Consider the following 15,589-nt stretch of genomic DNA (forward strand, 5'->3'; position numbering starts at 1 on the left):
CTTAGATTTATGATTGACCCTAGAGGTCAACATTCGTTACCAGGCCTCTGCGTAAACTGTGCTCCGGGGAGCGAATCGTCCTAATCATTCCATACACCATTACGAATCTGACGTAGGCTTATTTTCAGACATAATGGTAGGTATCATGTTGCTGTCGTTTTCTATTTTTTGTCTATGCTAAAATAATGATACGTTTAGTTGTTATGATGTTGATTTTGTGTGACATTTCACCCATGTGTTGACGACCTTCTTCTTCCCTGCTGGCCCTGCTAGTGGTGGGACGTGCTAGACCCGGCTTGTGCCGTGGCTTGCCCGGCCCTCTCGTCTCGGTAGAGTCGAGTCTAACGTTAGACCCTACAGCTAGCTACTGCTTAACTATACACAGCCCAGTCGCTGTACATGGTACGTCGCGACAGGGCTGTACGCGCGCGACCACCAATCACTAGGAGAGGCGACGTAATCGTACACGATAGCTTTGACTTTTGATACTTACGATCATTTTTGTCACCTCAAACTCATCGAGTATACTCTTCAATATTTACTCTACATCTGATGCTATATATATTCAAATGTACGTAATGAAACTTACCGAAATTGATCATCATATCCAGCATGTCCACACCGTACACAATCTTTCACGCCAGGCCAAGCTCAGATATCGGGTGGTCACGTGATGTGAATGCCCTTTCAAGCAGCGTACGCACGGTTACTAGTATAAGGTAGGATTATACAGCTATAAACTGTACTGGGTTATTGTGTCGCAGACGCCAAGGTTTGTTCGACACTTTCAACGCACACGCGCTCGCTCTGGAGCACATCCGGTCACGCATGCGCATAAGTCAAGGCGCCATTTTGAATCCTGCAACGACGAAGCCCGGCGGTCAGGAATTGCGCCAGAAAGTGTCATTTATTTGTTCCACGGACTTATCGCAAGTGGTCTCCATGGACCCAGTGTGGCGAACTATTCTTCTGTAGCATTTAACGTGAGTAAAGTATTCTGTTTAAAGGAGAAAAGTATACATGTTCCTAAGTTTTGTAGTTGTGTTGAGGTTCCTCACTTCGTGGCTGCATGCCGTGCGTGTCAGACGCTGTTTTCGCATAGCGTAACAGTGTCTGGTCGGGCTAGCTACTGCTACACACACACACACGTAACACACGCACACGCATTGGGGTGTTTCCCGAAGAATTTAAGTCGAACTTAAATTAAAATTTATACTGTGTGTGACTTCAATGTTTCCCAACTTTCTAATGAAAATGGAGATTTTGGAGACTTTTTTCATGTAGGCCTACCCAGTACTAGACCTGTCTAGAATCTAAATAGTAGCAATTACTGTCATGACTGTGTAGTGTAGGCCTAAATTTTAGTTCTTTTACTAAACTTTACTAGGCCTAGATCTAGATCTAGATCTAGTTCTAACGTGTTAGATCTAACGTTAGTAAAAACAAGATAAAATCAACAATGGAATTGTTCTGTAAACTTAACCTTAATGATAATTTGAAGTGGGTGGGTGTTGATTAGGCTAATGTCAGAAACCAGCGGCATACCATAATTTTTAGTCAATCTTAAATTAAGTTTGACTGAGCTGAGTGAAACGCCCCCATAACAACTGTACCAGACCGGTAGTGTTGTAGCCACTGCACAGCCAACCAGTGCAGACTGCAGTGTAGGTAGGCCTGTTGCATTGTACCGAACTATACACAGCCCAGTCGCTGTACGTAGCGACAGGCAGTATTAAACACTAGTAGTAACAGCGTCTGGTCGGGCTATATTGTACCTACAGTTTGCCTCTATTAGGTACAGTAACGTACCGTTAATAGTAGAAAAACCTAGAAGAATGTTTGAAGTTAGATCTAATTTATATTTTGTCTGCACTGCATGCGCCCTGCGGCAGAAGTCTTCAGATTCCATAATTTGATTCAATTTCAATTTTTTTTTTAATCCAATTTCAGTTTCAATTCAATTTATATTTGTATGGATGGCATTTGTATTTCTGTTCATTGACAATAGAAAAAATAAACTAAAAAAGTAAAAGGCACCTTTTCTAGGTGAACAGTTTACATGTGTGATGTGTGCCATTTTTCAAAGCCTTTTTTAAAGGCTTTTTTTAAAGGCTTTTTTAAAGCCCTTTTTAAAGCCTTTTTTAAAGGCTTTGCAAAAGTTGGGAAAGGTGGGTGGGTGAGGGGGAAAGAAAAACTAAAAAAGTTGACAATGTAAAATGAAATGTAGTATAGAATCTACTCCCAAATTTTGATGATACCTATGTTTTAAAATATGGTATTGAATATACATGTACTGTACAGCAGGCCTATGCCCCCCCCCCAAAAAAAAAAATATATATATATATACAATACATGTACATGTAGATCTCTCTATACATATTTTTAAAAGAAATACAATTAGTTTTTTGCATTGGTAACTCCCAATGTGATTAAACTGTCTAATGCTTCTTCAGCCCAGGGTCTTCAAATATAACATCTTAGCTTTACAATTGTATTTTGCAGAAAACCCAATTCAATTTGGTTAAGTAGTCACAGAGAAATGAAGATTGTTGTAAAGTTTGTATGTCTTGGGTCAGATTCTTCCAAGTTTAGCACTTGGATGCTTTGGAACTGCATACCACTTTCATATACTGTACATAAGGATTGAGAGAATGCAGCAATACATCAACATATCAGTGAAAGTTTGAGGAAAATCGGACAATCCGTTCAGAAGTTATGAATTTTTTTTTAAGTATCTGTGCAGTCACTGCTGGATGAGAAGACTACTACAGTGTTTGATGTCACATGTGTACAACGATATAAGGAAAATAAAAAGAAAATTTCACAAAACTTTACTTTTTGAATAAAGTGCACACGTTGACTTGTTACTGAAGTATACTTAAAGGGTAATATTATTCCCCCTGCCTTCTGAAAGAGAGAAGTCGAGTGTTCTTTTGTTATGCAAGAAAAATGGAAATACACTTGTATGTTGGATTTTCTTTCTTCTTTACATGTATGTCGTTGTACACATGTGACATCACAAGCTATATTTAGTCTTTTTACCCAGCCCTGACTGAGCAGAAACTTCAAAAATTCATAACTTTTGAATGGATTGTCCGATTTTCCTCAAACTGTCACTGATGTGTTTAATACTAATATTGCTGCATTCACTCAACCCACATGTCTGTGAAGGTGAACTTGTCCTTTAATGTGTAAAGATAATGGACAGAACTTGGAAGGGATTCCTAGCATGCTCTACAATTAGTACAAATCCCTCATTTCTCTTTGACCACTGAATCAAATTGAATGGGGTTTTCTGTAAGATGTGGGCAATGAGTGAATAGTTTCATAATCTTTAATAAATTGTATTTGGATTGATTCACCATTTTTAAAGTTATCATTGCGGAGGGTCCCACTGTAATTTTTTGGGGGACATACAGTATACACTGTATATGTGAAATATGTGAAATCTTGTTTGCTATCAAATCACAGGCTGGTGAGCTGGGTCTGAATGAGCATCACCACACCACTGTGGTAAATTACATGAGATTTGCCAACTACAAACGTATACAGAACCTGCGCAGTGTGGAGGCATGCTTTGAGGATGTAAAAGACAGCAGGTAAGATGCTTCAGTGATGTCCACCTTCTATCACTTCAACGGTAGCACTAAATACTCACATTCAGAGGAAAAGAGATGTAATTATCTTCTGTACGAAATACTGAATAGGTCAAGATTAAAATAGATTAGTTATCTTCTTAGATAATGAAACAGTTTATCGAAACTGGAATGATCATTGTGTAGAAAGCATGCAACATACAGTGACTAAGAGCCTCCTACACCTACGATTTGTATTGATTCACCAAATGTAATCCCAACATGTGTATCATCAGATATTTCATGCATGTGTCAGCCAGCTCCACAGTGTCAGGTTGATTTAGAAGCTAGAGGCTACTCTGAAGTTGCACACACTTCGACTAACAATGCCCCTGTTCTTGTGCACCCAGGTTGGAGAGAGCTGCATGCTTTGAAGAATGGGGTTAACCGTGAATGTAGTGAATAGTTAAATGACTTCCAACGCATCCCAATGTAGGCTAACCGATGAGACCTTCACCGTGGACGAAGTGACCGACCTGCTGGACGGGCTGGAGGCAGTGGTCCGAGGAGAGGTCGAATCGGAGCTCATCAACACCTCCCACACCAATGTGCTCCTCCTGAGGCAACTCTTCCAACAGGCAGAGAAGTGGCATCTCAAGCTTCAGGCTGACATCTCAGAGCTGGAGAACAGGTGCCCTATCCCTACCATGCCCTTTTGGGGGTTTATCACCTATAGATGTGTGACCTGAGAGAGCGCATCTCATTGTTGGGTCTACATGTATGTTAACAAATTTAGACAGTCAGAATGTCAACATCCAGTGATATATCGATTATAGCTGTACATAGACATAGGCATGAAAAATTAATGTCATGGTCATCTCAAACCACTGGCTACTCGTGGGCACTCTTGAGTTCTTCTGAATGGAAAATGATAGAGTATTGTGCATCTCTTTTCTAGACCAGATGATAGACTGTGGCATGAGTGGCACCGGATCTACAGTGTAACATAGACTTGAAACTGCAGCATTTAAGCATCCAACAATTAATCATGTTTAGAATATTCACCATTAAGAAGGCAAAGTGTTGAAATGCAGCAAAATGTCCAACATACTATATGTGGTGTCTTTTATATTTGGCCACTTACATAGTGTACAGTTGGCACTACTTGCAAAGCTACATTGTGTGCAGTCTATGTTGACACTGCACACAATTGATTTAAAAAAAATAGTAGCAATTTTCATAGTATACATGTATATAGTCAAATCCATTCGCTAATTTTAGTGTCTCATTGTATCTATTTCTCAACCTCATTCTCTCCATTTTCTGCAGGGAGCTGATTGAAATGATTGCCAAGTTTGAAGAGAGGCAGTTCTCAGGATCTGCTGTAAGTTCATATCATGTTTTTTAATCAAATCATTTCGCATTTCAATCCCATATGTATGACCTGATTGTATCTGCCAAGTTATCATCTTTGCTTTGGGCACTCACACCTCAGAATATGTTTTGATAAAATATAACGGGACTGATATTGATAAAGAGATTTTAAATACATGTATCATCATGTATTTAGAGTCTTGCTTCTTATCTTTCTGGCCTTCTTCCTTCTCCCATACTTTGACAACACTTCATATCATATGAATCTTGAGTAGTCCAGCATAAAGCTCACATAACAGTGGACTCCCATTAAAACAAAGTCCTCGGGACCGGCATTTTTTTTTTCCCGTTATATCGAAATTTCGTTATAACCGAACAATAAACAATAACCGAACAAATAAACAATGAAAAAAAAAAAAACATTGAGCAAATGATGTTGCGGCCTTAATCTTTACTTTGTTGTAACCGGAATTTCATTATAACCATGTGTGTTGTAACGTGAGTGCACTGTACTTAATTTCTTGCTCATTGCTGTTTTGTTTTAAAGAACATTAATATTATTTGTTTGACATTTCAAATGTTTTACATAGGAAGTCACAAAGTACTTTCTGGATAGGAAGTCACAAAGTACTTTCAATCCAACAGAGGGAAGAAACAAAATGTAAAGACTGAAACAAAGCAGAAGAGAAAAAGTAGATCGTGACACAGTTAACGGGTCTGCCAGGGGCAAGAAAAGATAAACCCTTGTATAGATATCATGACCTTTAGGTCTTCTGTCCCACAGCCTATCAACTACCAGTATGTGGAAAATCTATACATTGTACTTTGTTAAAATAGCAAATTATTCACAAATGAAACTTGAAATCATACAGAAATCAGGAGCTTGAAAAGGGCGAAATATTCAGAATTATACAAATTATCTCTGAACACTGCAATTTAGTTGTACTTTCATTGGATATGCACTGTAATGTAATTTTGTATGATACATTAACCCACTGAAGATGAATCCCAAGAATACTCATGCAGGTGTCTATGGGAAATGCATGTTAATGTAAAATCAGTCCGTTCTCAACAGGTTAAGAGTATGACCATAATGTAATCATTATTATTTGTTTATTAATGGATGAGTGTTGTCATTTGTGAAATTCTCTTTGGTATGATATGTTATCAGCTAGTATTGCTCAATGTCTTCTTGCCATCCTCAATCAGTCTACCTCCAAGCCAACCTTTGAACTGAAACGCCTGGACCCCATGGAGGCAGGTGGGGTCCAACTACTACAGAATGAGATTGAACGGCTGAATGAGGAGAATAACAAACTCAAAGAGCGGCTCACACAAATTGAATCAAAGGTAAATATCCAAAAAGGTAATTCAACAAATTTTGTCAGTAAACTGAAATCAGCATATTGTATGCCCAATTCATATTTGTTCAGCATTGCATGGGTGTGCCATCATATTACCTGTGATTGAAGTAGGCCAGATATTAATATGAACCTGGGTGTCATGTAAAATGCATGATGAATATAAAGGCAGTTCTGTGTCTGTACACCCCTAGTAGGGGCCTTCTGCAAACAGCATGCCAACTTCTGCAGTGTATTAGCAGAAAATGAGGTTAGGCTGTGAGACTTTTCCTCTGCATTGTAACCATTCTAAAAGATTGTTTAATCTGGTACATGCATATGTTTTGTCGACAAGGAGAACTGAAAGGACATGTCTGTAAACAGCTAAATCTAAGCGTAATGGTGTGTTAGGTCATCCATGCTCAAGAAGCTGGCTCAAGTTTGTCAAAGGTTGCCTTTTTGTGCATAAGGAGTTATGTAATGTTCTGTTGTGTAATGTGTCAAATTGGAATTTTACAGAAACTCATGAAATATTTTTAAAATCTATGCTCTAGTGTGCAAAGATCAGTGTCTGCAACTACAACTGCATATGCTGTTGCAGCCTGAATGTATACATTGTGCCCGCCAGAGCTTTCCGGTTAGCTGCACCATCCCTGTATGTATCATAATACAAGGTCTCATTTCATATTAGACATTACTATGGCGGTTGTTGCTGGTATAATGACTTCTTGCAGCAACAACCAATCCGGAAGCAGGATTCTTGTCATAACCATGACACTTTCCATTGCGGGAAGAGCTGCTACCATAACAATTTTCTATGAAATGGAGCCCAAATGTAATGCTGTGTTTACACCATGTTCCCGGCAGCCACAGTAGCCCCGTTTGCCCAAAACGTAGTGCGTCGTGGGTAGATGAGACATTCTCCTGTTCTGCTATAGTATTCTAGTCTTGTTTGTTCGGGTCCTTCTCCGGTGAATACATAGCTATCAGACGCTGTTCTCACAGCGGCTGGTCAGGCTAGCTCATCAATATTTTCCGTCGCGTCCCACTACGGACTGCCTCCCAAGTTTTGTTATGGCCTAATACATGGCGTCATGTTTGGTTGTGTTTACCCTATTTTATTAAGGCCTACAAGGTTCCTCATTAGCACCGGGACTGCCTTGGTAAATTTTTTGACAGTTCAAAAATCTGACACGGCATCCACGGTAATCACAGCCTGTCAAGTTAACCTATCCCGTCTCACCACATTGTCTCACATCCATCCCGGTATGTCCACGGTGGTCTGAAATGTGACTGCCATGGCCTCTGAGAACATGGTGTAATTCTCGCTATCGCCAATGACGTAAAAAGTACCCGTATGTGGCTTTTTCGTCAAGATTTAGTGCACTTCCGGGACTCGGGCACTTCTGGTGCAGGGCATATTTTGCACAGTGCTAGCGTGCGCGTATGTGTACCTTACCTAGCGCCGTGCCGGCCACGGATAGGCGCCAGTACCCAAGCCAACTAGGCTTGTGATACATACTGTAGCTACAGCCCCCGCATTGCCCTATAGTCTAGGCCTTGCATATAGCATGCAGCGCGCGCATACAAGCTAGACATAACGGTACTGCTTGATCATTGCGATCCACTTGCACATCAGTCATCTCTGTATATGCTGAAAATAATACTGGAAAATATCCACCCACCTGGATATCGTCATGGAATGCCCATCTTTTTTTATTTGTTCTCTGTCAAAGTGCTGCGAACACAATCGGGAACGAACTGTGATCTCGAACTTATCCTGTCTCCGAAGCAATTTCTTCCAAGCAAGTCGCATGCGCTGTGGAGTCACCCGGAAACTTCACCCACGTCACGTCTCGCATGCCAGGGATATTTCTGTAGATTTGTTTGTTTATTGTTGTGCGACCAACACATGGCAGCTTCACAGTAACGACCCATAGTCATATTTACAGCAATTTCTCTAGAATGGAGAAATTTCAAATCATATAAAAGCTGAACTTCAAGTCGAGGAAACAGTAAGTACACGCAAGAATACAGTCTGCCAGCTGTAAAGCTTCGAGCTGCACATGTAAAGAGCATTGGCATATCTCGCACGTATGAACGGAAGTGACTTGGCTCCCGAAATATCCCAGAATGCACCGTAAATGACGCTTAAATCAACATCCAGGTACTTTTTACGTCATTGGGGATAGCGAGAATCGCAGCACAAGCAGATACTCTGTAAAGTGTAGTGTAATGCATGAATGTTTGTGTCCACGTCAACAGGCTTCAGGGGCCCTGCACGACAGGAGCAAGCTTGAGGCTGATCTTAGGCGAACCCAAGAAGAGTTAGGGGACGCTAAGAATAGAAAACTCCCAACTGGTGGGGCTAACATGGACGAGATGGAGAATAAAATGGCTTCTGTCAGATCTGAAATGGAAAAGGTAAGTTTTGTGCGGAGATGTGATTCAGAATAACAGTTTGTTTAGTATAACTTGTGAATTTTGACACCTAAGGGTATCAAAGAGAACCTGCTGTAATGTAATGCTCTCTTTCTTGGGATGTATTAAAATGTAATGGCGCCAGTGGGGATTAGTGAAGTGTCAATAACTTAATGGCCTGAATTCACGAAGGTGGTACCAATGAAATCATGGTTTAAACCATGGACAAAAACCATGGAGCGCCAAGTGTCACACGGAATATTTCATCACGAAATTGATCATTTCGTCGACAAAATGACTGTTTCGTTAACAAAGTTATTTCGTGGACGAAATGTCCATTTTGTTACAAAATGTCATTTTGTCACCATTTCAGCAATGAAATGACTGATTTCGTAACGAAATATTCCGTGCGACACTTGGCGCTCCATGGTTTTTGTCCGTGGCTTAAACCATGGTTTCATTTGTACCACCTTCATGAATTCGGGCCAATAAGTACATTGTGTTGGGAATATTTGTTATTGACAAATCCCGTTTACAATTTGTGTTTTGTTTTTTGTTATTTCTTGGGATGGATATACAGTCTATGCAGTCGGTTTCTGAAATTCAGGCCTCAAGAGGTGATGGTGTGCAAAATTCAGTGCAAATTCATATCCTTGTCTTTGCTTTGGTTTTGGTTTTATTCTGGTGACACAGATTGATACATTTCAGTGAGAAAACTGAGGAGGTAACTAATGGCATGTGCAGACAAGTTTTATAGACTGAATATTGTGTTGGCCATATATCACTAACTTTCCTCAAATTTGCAAGTCAACTGATATTTGCAAAATTAAAACAATGCTGAAATATTGCCTCCTGTAACACAAATGCACTGTACATCAACTTTGAGACAAGGAGAGAAATCGCTAAATTTGATTCTTAAAAATAAAAAACATGTTTTTGTACGTAAATCCTCCACACAGAATCTTAAGCTGAGTGCAGATAGAGCTGATGCTCTAGAAGGAGACCTGATATCATCCAAGCATAGGTTACTGGAGATCCAGGAGCAACTAGAAATGAAAGAAAAGGTATTTTCTATTCCAGACATCATTTTATCATCACAGTTTACTGTTCTTTCTGGTATATACATATGTAAAGATTGAACTGTCAAAACAGTGCCTGATAATGGACTCTCTGTTTGATTTCTGCATTTACTTAAAAGTGATGGTTGAACTTAAGAGGAAAATATATATTGATTATTGTCATTGCCATTATTATATATATTATTATGACCAGTCTTCATCATTGATATCAAGAACAAATAATTCCTGTTTAAAATACATGCTTACATACCTGTTTGCAAAATTGTGTCGTCAAATTGTACAGTGAAGTATCCAATTCATGGTATTCTTTTGTGTGAATCATACTTTTTGCAAAGTTACATCGTACTTCTTTGCTTTCTCTAACTAGAATTTGTCTTTTAAGTTAAAACGCATATGAAGAGATACATGATGATTATTGTAATTGATAGTCAAGTATCATTGTCAACATTAGAAGTAATTGTGTTTTCCACCACCATTTCACATTTCGATATTAAGCATTGATGTATTACATTTGAAATTTGACTGTCATCATATCAAATCAACAAGACTTTGCCTCCTCCTCCCCCCCCCCCCCATAAAGAGAAACAGTAGCTTAGTGTCCAACATAATGATACCTCAGCTCAAAGGTCACTCTCAGAAGGGATCACCAAAAGCCATCCTGTGTGATTTGTCTAGAGATTTTTGAAATTTCATGCTTCTCCTCACCTACAACCTTGACCCCTTTCTTAACTTTGTTTGTCATGTGCCTGACAGGAGCTTGAAAAGAAGTTCAGTCAAACTGGGGCCTACAAAAACTTGAAGTCAATGCTGTCCAAGAAGAATGATCAGATCAAAGAACTGAGGACGCGGCTGCGTAAATACGAGGACGATGACTAGTGCCCTGAGCTGTCTGTGGTGTACGACTGCCAAAGAGATTCTAGAGGGACTACAAAGCTAAAAATACATTGAAAATATATTTTTGGTGTTATAGAGGTAAACGTCTTTATTATTTGACTGCTGTTTTGTCTTGTTAATGTGCAAATTAATATAATCAGGATTTTTGTCATGGCATATACATGTAAGTCACCAGAAGGTGTAAATACCTCAGGTGGTTGCGCTGGTTGTGTATTTACTTTTTGTTCGTTCTGTCCGTACAACCCTGTTGGATGACAACATTTCAGACACACAGGGCTTTAAGAGTGCTTATGTGAATTTATTATGGTTGATGGAGATTTGTCTCCATCACATCTTTTTCCTATTTGTGTGTATCCGTGTCTGTGTGTGTGTGTGTGCACTCTTACTTTGAAAAAGTAGCCCGTTACTCTATTGAAGGAATCTGTGCTCATGGTCAAGCATTAACGAACTAGTAGTGTGGGGATTCATGGGTGGCCCAATTCATATGCTGCCCACGGTGTACATCCGAAACTACAAATAGCACTGGTCAGCGAATATGTGCATCAAAGTGTACGCTCATCGGTAACATTCGATTCCAATTGAGATTCTGTGGCTGTGTGTGTACTGTATGTACATAGAGATCATCACATCAGTGATAAATCTGTACACAATTCATTATTTTGATTCTCGAGTATGTCCCAGCCAGGCCAGCCTTCCCACTCCATGGTATATATTCCCATGCTCCCAGGTCTTTGAGGGTGATTAGCATGTCAAAATTATGATGCATTGTCAGTTTTAGTTTCATCCATGGTTTGAAGTAGAAAACTCTTATGTCAGCCACACAGTGCAGCCTGCCATAAGGAGAATGATGGATATAGTGAAATATGAAATATTTATATCGTTTGTTGAAAGTGCAGATATATTGATTCCCTCTCATGGCTTTTGAGAGTGAGCACTGCCAAGTGCCATGAATTTGTTGTATTTTCACACGCTCATCATTTGAGGTAAGAAAATGGTGTATGAGGCCCATACAATGTAAGTATTGGCAATCAGGCTCTCATAGATGAGACTGCATATTGCGTGTTCACAGCATACTTAACTATTCAATGTGAGCCATCTGTAGAGTTGCAGGTTACTGCAACTTTGATACTACCAATATTCATAAATCAATATCTACATCTAATATGGAATTAACTTGCGATTGCAACTCTATATGATGCAAAACAACAGCAAACCACAGACTTCTTTCTTTGTGTGCATAAGTCACGACATGTAGGCTAATAGTTAGCGTGTATATAATGTTTTATGTAGTCTCAAATAGCAGATAACTTATAACACCCCCTCAGAATATTCTTATTGTGTGACTTTTGTCTTCTGTGATCCAGTCATCTCATCAGCCAATGGCAGAGTGGTTACTGTTAAAGCAGTGGTGTGTGTTCAGAATTAGCAGCATCAAAGCCAATGATGAGGCCAGTGTGAACTTTGCAATACAGGGACTGTTAAAGAATGAAAAAGGAAACATTGCATGCGTTTCAAGAAAACGATAATTGTATACTATTTGGAAACCATTTAGGCAGAAGTTGAGCAGTAATTAATGTTGGGCTAAAATAGAATAATTAGAGTGTCTTTGTACACATTTGTTAGTCTAATATGTGTAGTGTGCATGCTTGTATGTAATCCGACATAGGTCATATTAAAATCAGAAAATATTTTAGATTCTATTAAAGTATAGATATTTGGTAATTGACTAGAAAAGTGAAATTGTGTTGTAATGTCAAGTAATGCATGCTGCTTGTGTTTGAGGCAGCTGTGCAGATTGTTTCAGTAGGGGTAATAAACATTGGCTTTTCGCCATGTTTCTAGTGCATTGAACATGTACACTGTCAGTATCTAGTTACTACTTTAGAAACTATGTATTCATTTACATGAAAGAAAATGATTTGTTGTAATGTCCCAAGCAAGAAAATCTCTTGTAGCTTTTAAGAGAGTGTGCCACTTCTGTATGATTACTAATAATAACTGATATGATGGAGAAGATTGTTGAGAATGTGTTTTTTTCTTAGATTCCAAAAGTGATTAAGTTCTACTTGAGCATGAAAATCACTCTACATCAATCATATCATTACAAGGCCACCATGGGCTTTACACACACACACACACACACACACACACACACACACAAAGAAAACGTATGGAAAGCTGATCCAAAATTAAAAGAGCAAAAGCTGATGCCCATAAGGGCAGTGTATTACTTGTGCATGATCCAGAATTTACTTCTAATGAGCAAGGCTTTATTACCTATTGGCAAGTGATAACATGTCAAAATTAGAAAGTTTCATATTTGTTGTTTCCCTTTGTGATTGAATGAAAATGGCACATTGAAGGAAATGAGATTTCAACATTGATAACTTTAGGACAGAATTGGTCAACTTCCTTTCACTTCTCACTCAATGGTCTTTGAAAGTAAGATGAACCAGCCCGGTATTGTTATCATTGTTTGGAGCTAATGCCATTGTCTCTTTTGTTTTACTTTCACATGCTAGTATTCGAGGCACAGAAATATTTATAATTGGTATTAACATATTTATGTGTGTTGTGAAAGCATGATATCAACAGATGTGACTAGGTATAACTCAGTACTGCCACTAGTCAATCTGACCTTGCATACATGTAGATCATGTGAAGTGATACCTAGTGGAATATTTTTGTGAGAGTATTGTGTTTATAAAGATTGCCAGTGTAAATATTGCCAGTATAACTGCATATTTCAGAAGGCAGGAAAAATGTACATGTACTGCTCATCACATACTGTACGAGCTGAAATTTTCGCGGTGGTTTTATTTTCGCGAATTTCGCAAATCGCCTTTGAACCACGAAAATAACATCGCACGAATAACTGAGTTCAGTTAGACCCTCGCAACCGCGAAATTAACAACACGCGAAAATGTCCTCCAAGTAGCAATTCGCGAAAATATCTGTACGCGAAAATTTCAGCTCGTACAGTACAGCTTGCACTTTGGAGAGGAAGTACAAGTTAAGAATTGGACATGCATAAACAGATAAATGCCATTTTTAAATTTGTTAAAGTGACATCATCAAATAGAGGAAAATGAACTCTATTCAATGATACTGCACTTGTTACATAAAAAATATTTTTGAAGATTAGATTTGAAGAATTATCACGTACACACATACTTTAATCATTTTCTCTCTTTTTTTCAGCAGTTTTAATACAAGTTGTATCAAATATCTCAAATTGAATTAAAGGGATATACAGTACTTTTTTGTGTGTTTTTGCATTTAAACCCTTGATTAACACTTGATATTCCCTAATACATTGTAAGTAGACAAGGTAGATTCATACCTTGTACAATGTACTATGTATTCTGAACACTTGTATTCTTTGAGTTACATCCATCAGTGCTACATTTCTTGTGATTCTACCTTTTCAATTGAATTTGTCTTTGTTTCAGTCAAAAAGGCTAGACAAAGAGTAATCATGCTGATTTTCAGAAAGTAAAGTGGTATTCAAATTGATAGGCCTATACATTTACAGTGTATGTGTTTTCTGGAACTATGATATTCTACTTGTTATGATTACATTATTGAAAGTGAAAACAGACACCTTGAAAATTCTTTGTACCCTTGTATTATGGTTTGTGTTATGGTTTACTATAGATAATGTGCTGTTGTGGGACAGTACATAATGTAATATCTGACAATTATTGCTATCTGTATATTAGTGAAAGAGTACGTACTGAAGAGTATACAGTCATGTGATTCATAATGTGACAAAAAAAAAAGAGTTATACGTTATGTATAACTCATGATAACTTCTCCCTATTATCTTGATTATATTTTCCTTAGAATAAACAATATCTTATTCTCACATTGGAAAGAATTAAAAAGTGTGATTGTGCTTATTTGTTCTCTCTTTGATTTATATGTCTTAACTGTAAATTCTTTTTTGTATTTCATCTTTAAATCATATACGTATAAGTTTCATTAGAATGACCCTTTAGCTCATGTGAACTCACCAAACTCCCCCTAATATATCCCTTATTTAGGAAGGTGTTGCCCAGCGGGCATGCGATAATTCCCGAATCTTAAGATTTGTGGAAATACATGCAATTTGCCTCATATGGAGTGCCATAAAGGCAAAGTGCGCTGGTCAGGTGATAGACCCCCCCCCCCCCCCCCCGGGGGGGGGGGGGGGGAGGTCTCACTCACTCTTTCATGCATTGCACACATACACACACGCACTAACGCGACATTATATACATCGGCGACTCACACAATAGGCCTCATCACACTCACGGTTTCTTGAAGAGTTCGCCTTAACTTTGCAACGTTTTCCTCGAAGTAACCTCAAAAGTGCTCATGCGTTTTAACTTTTAACAAAATGTCATCAACTTTAGGAAATTCACTTATCAAACAATAAAATGAAACGCCACCCAGTTAAACTTTCATGATTGCATGGTTACGGTCTGACAGGCAGAAGGTAAAACTTCCATGAAAATAGGACTAGTAAAATGCTTTAAGTGGGGTGTGTATATATATATATATATATATATATATATATATATATATCCGTTTGGTATATATCCGTCGGGAATATGTATTTTGTTGAGGATTGAAAAGTGCTCAATGCTGTGAAGCAGAGCATATTAGGCGTACCTGTGTTTTGGTGCCTTGTCTGCTACCGGCGGTTTCACGCTGTCGCGATCCTCGGGCAGACTGACAAAGTGGTGTGTTTCTGTGCTCATGTGGCGCGGTGGATCGGTTTGACGCATGGATGATTTTTCTTTTCCGGTGTCTGCATTTGGATATAAGCTCGGACCTTTTATTGAGTGCGTTTTTGTTTCGGATGATGATGGCCTTCTCATCGAGGCAGAGGTTGCACAGGCCACTCCTTCTTAGAGTTAAG

General features: G+C 38.7%; 1 protein-coding gene across 1 annotated transcript; it reads left to right on the top strand.

Moving 5' to 3' along the window:
• Positions 1-31: 31 nt before the first annotated feature.
• LOC140237488 (leucine zipper transcription factor-like protein 1) lies at positions 32-12,823 on the top strand. Its single transcript, XM_072317413.1, has 8 exons — positions 32-136; positions 3,472-3,599; positions 4,072-4,266; positions 4,905-4,959; positions 6,159-6,299; positions 8,555-8,713; positions 9,670-9,774; positions 10,543-12,823. Exons 1-8 carry the CDS (start codon positions 134-136, stop codon positions 10,663-10,665), a joined length of 909 nt encoding a protein of 302 aa, XP_072173514.1. The 5' UTR covers positions 32-133; the 3' UTR covers positions 10,666-12,823.
• Positions 12,824-15,589: the final 2,766 nt, after the last annotated feature.

This window comes from Diadema setosum, chromosome 14, assembly GCF_964275005.1.
Source record: "Diadema setosum chromosome 14, eeDiaSeto1, whole genome shotgun sequence".
Lineage (NCBI taxonomy): Eukaryota > Metazoa > Echinodermata > Echinoidea > Diadematoida > Diadematidae > Diadema > Diadema setosum.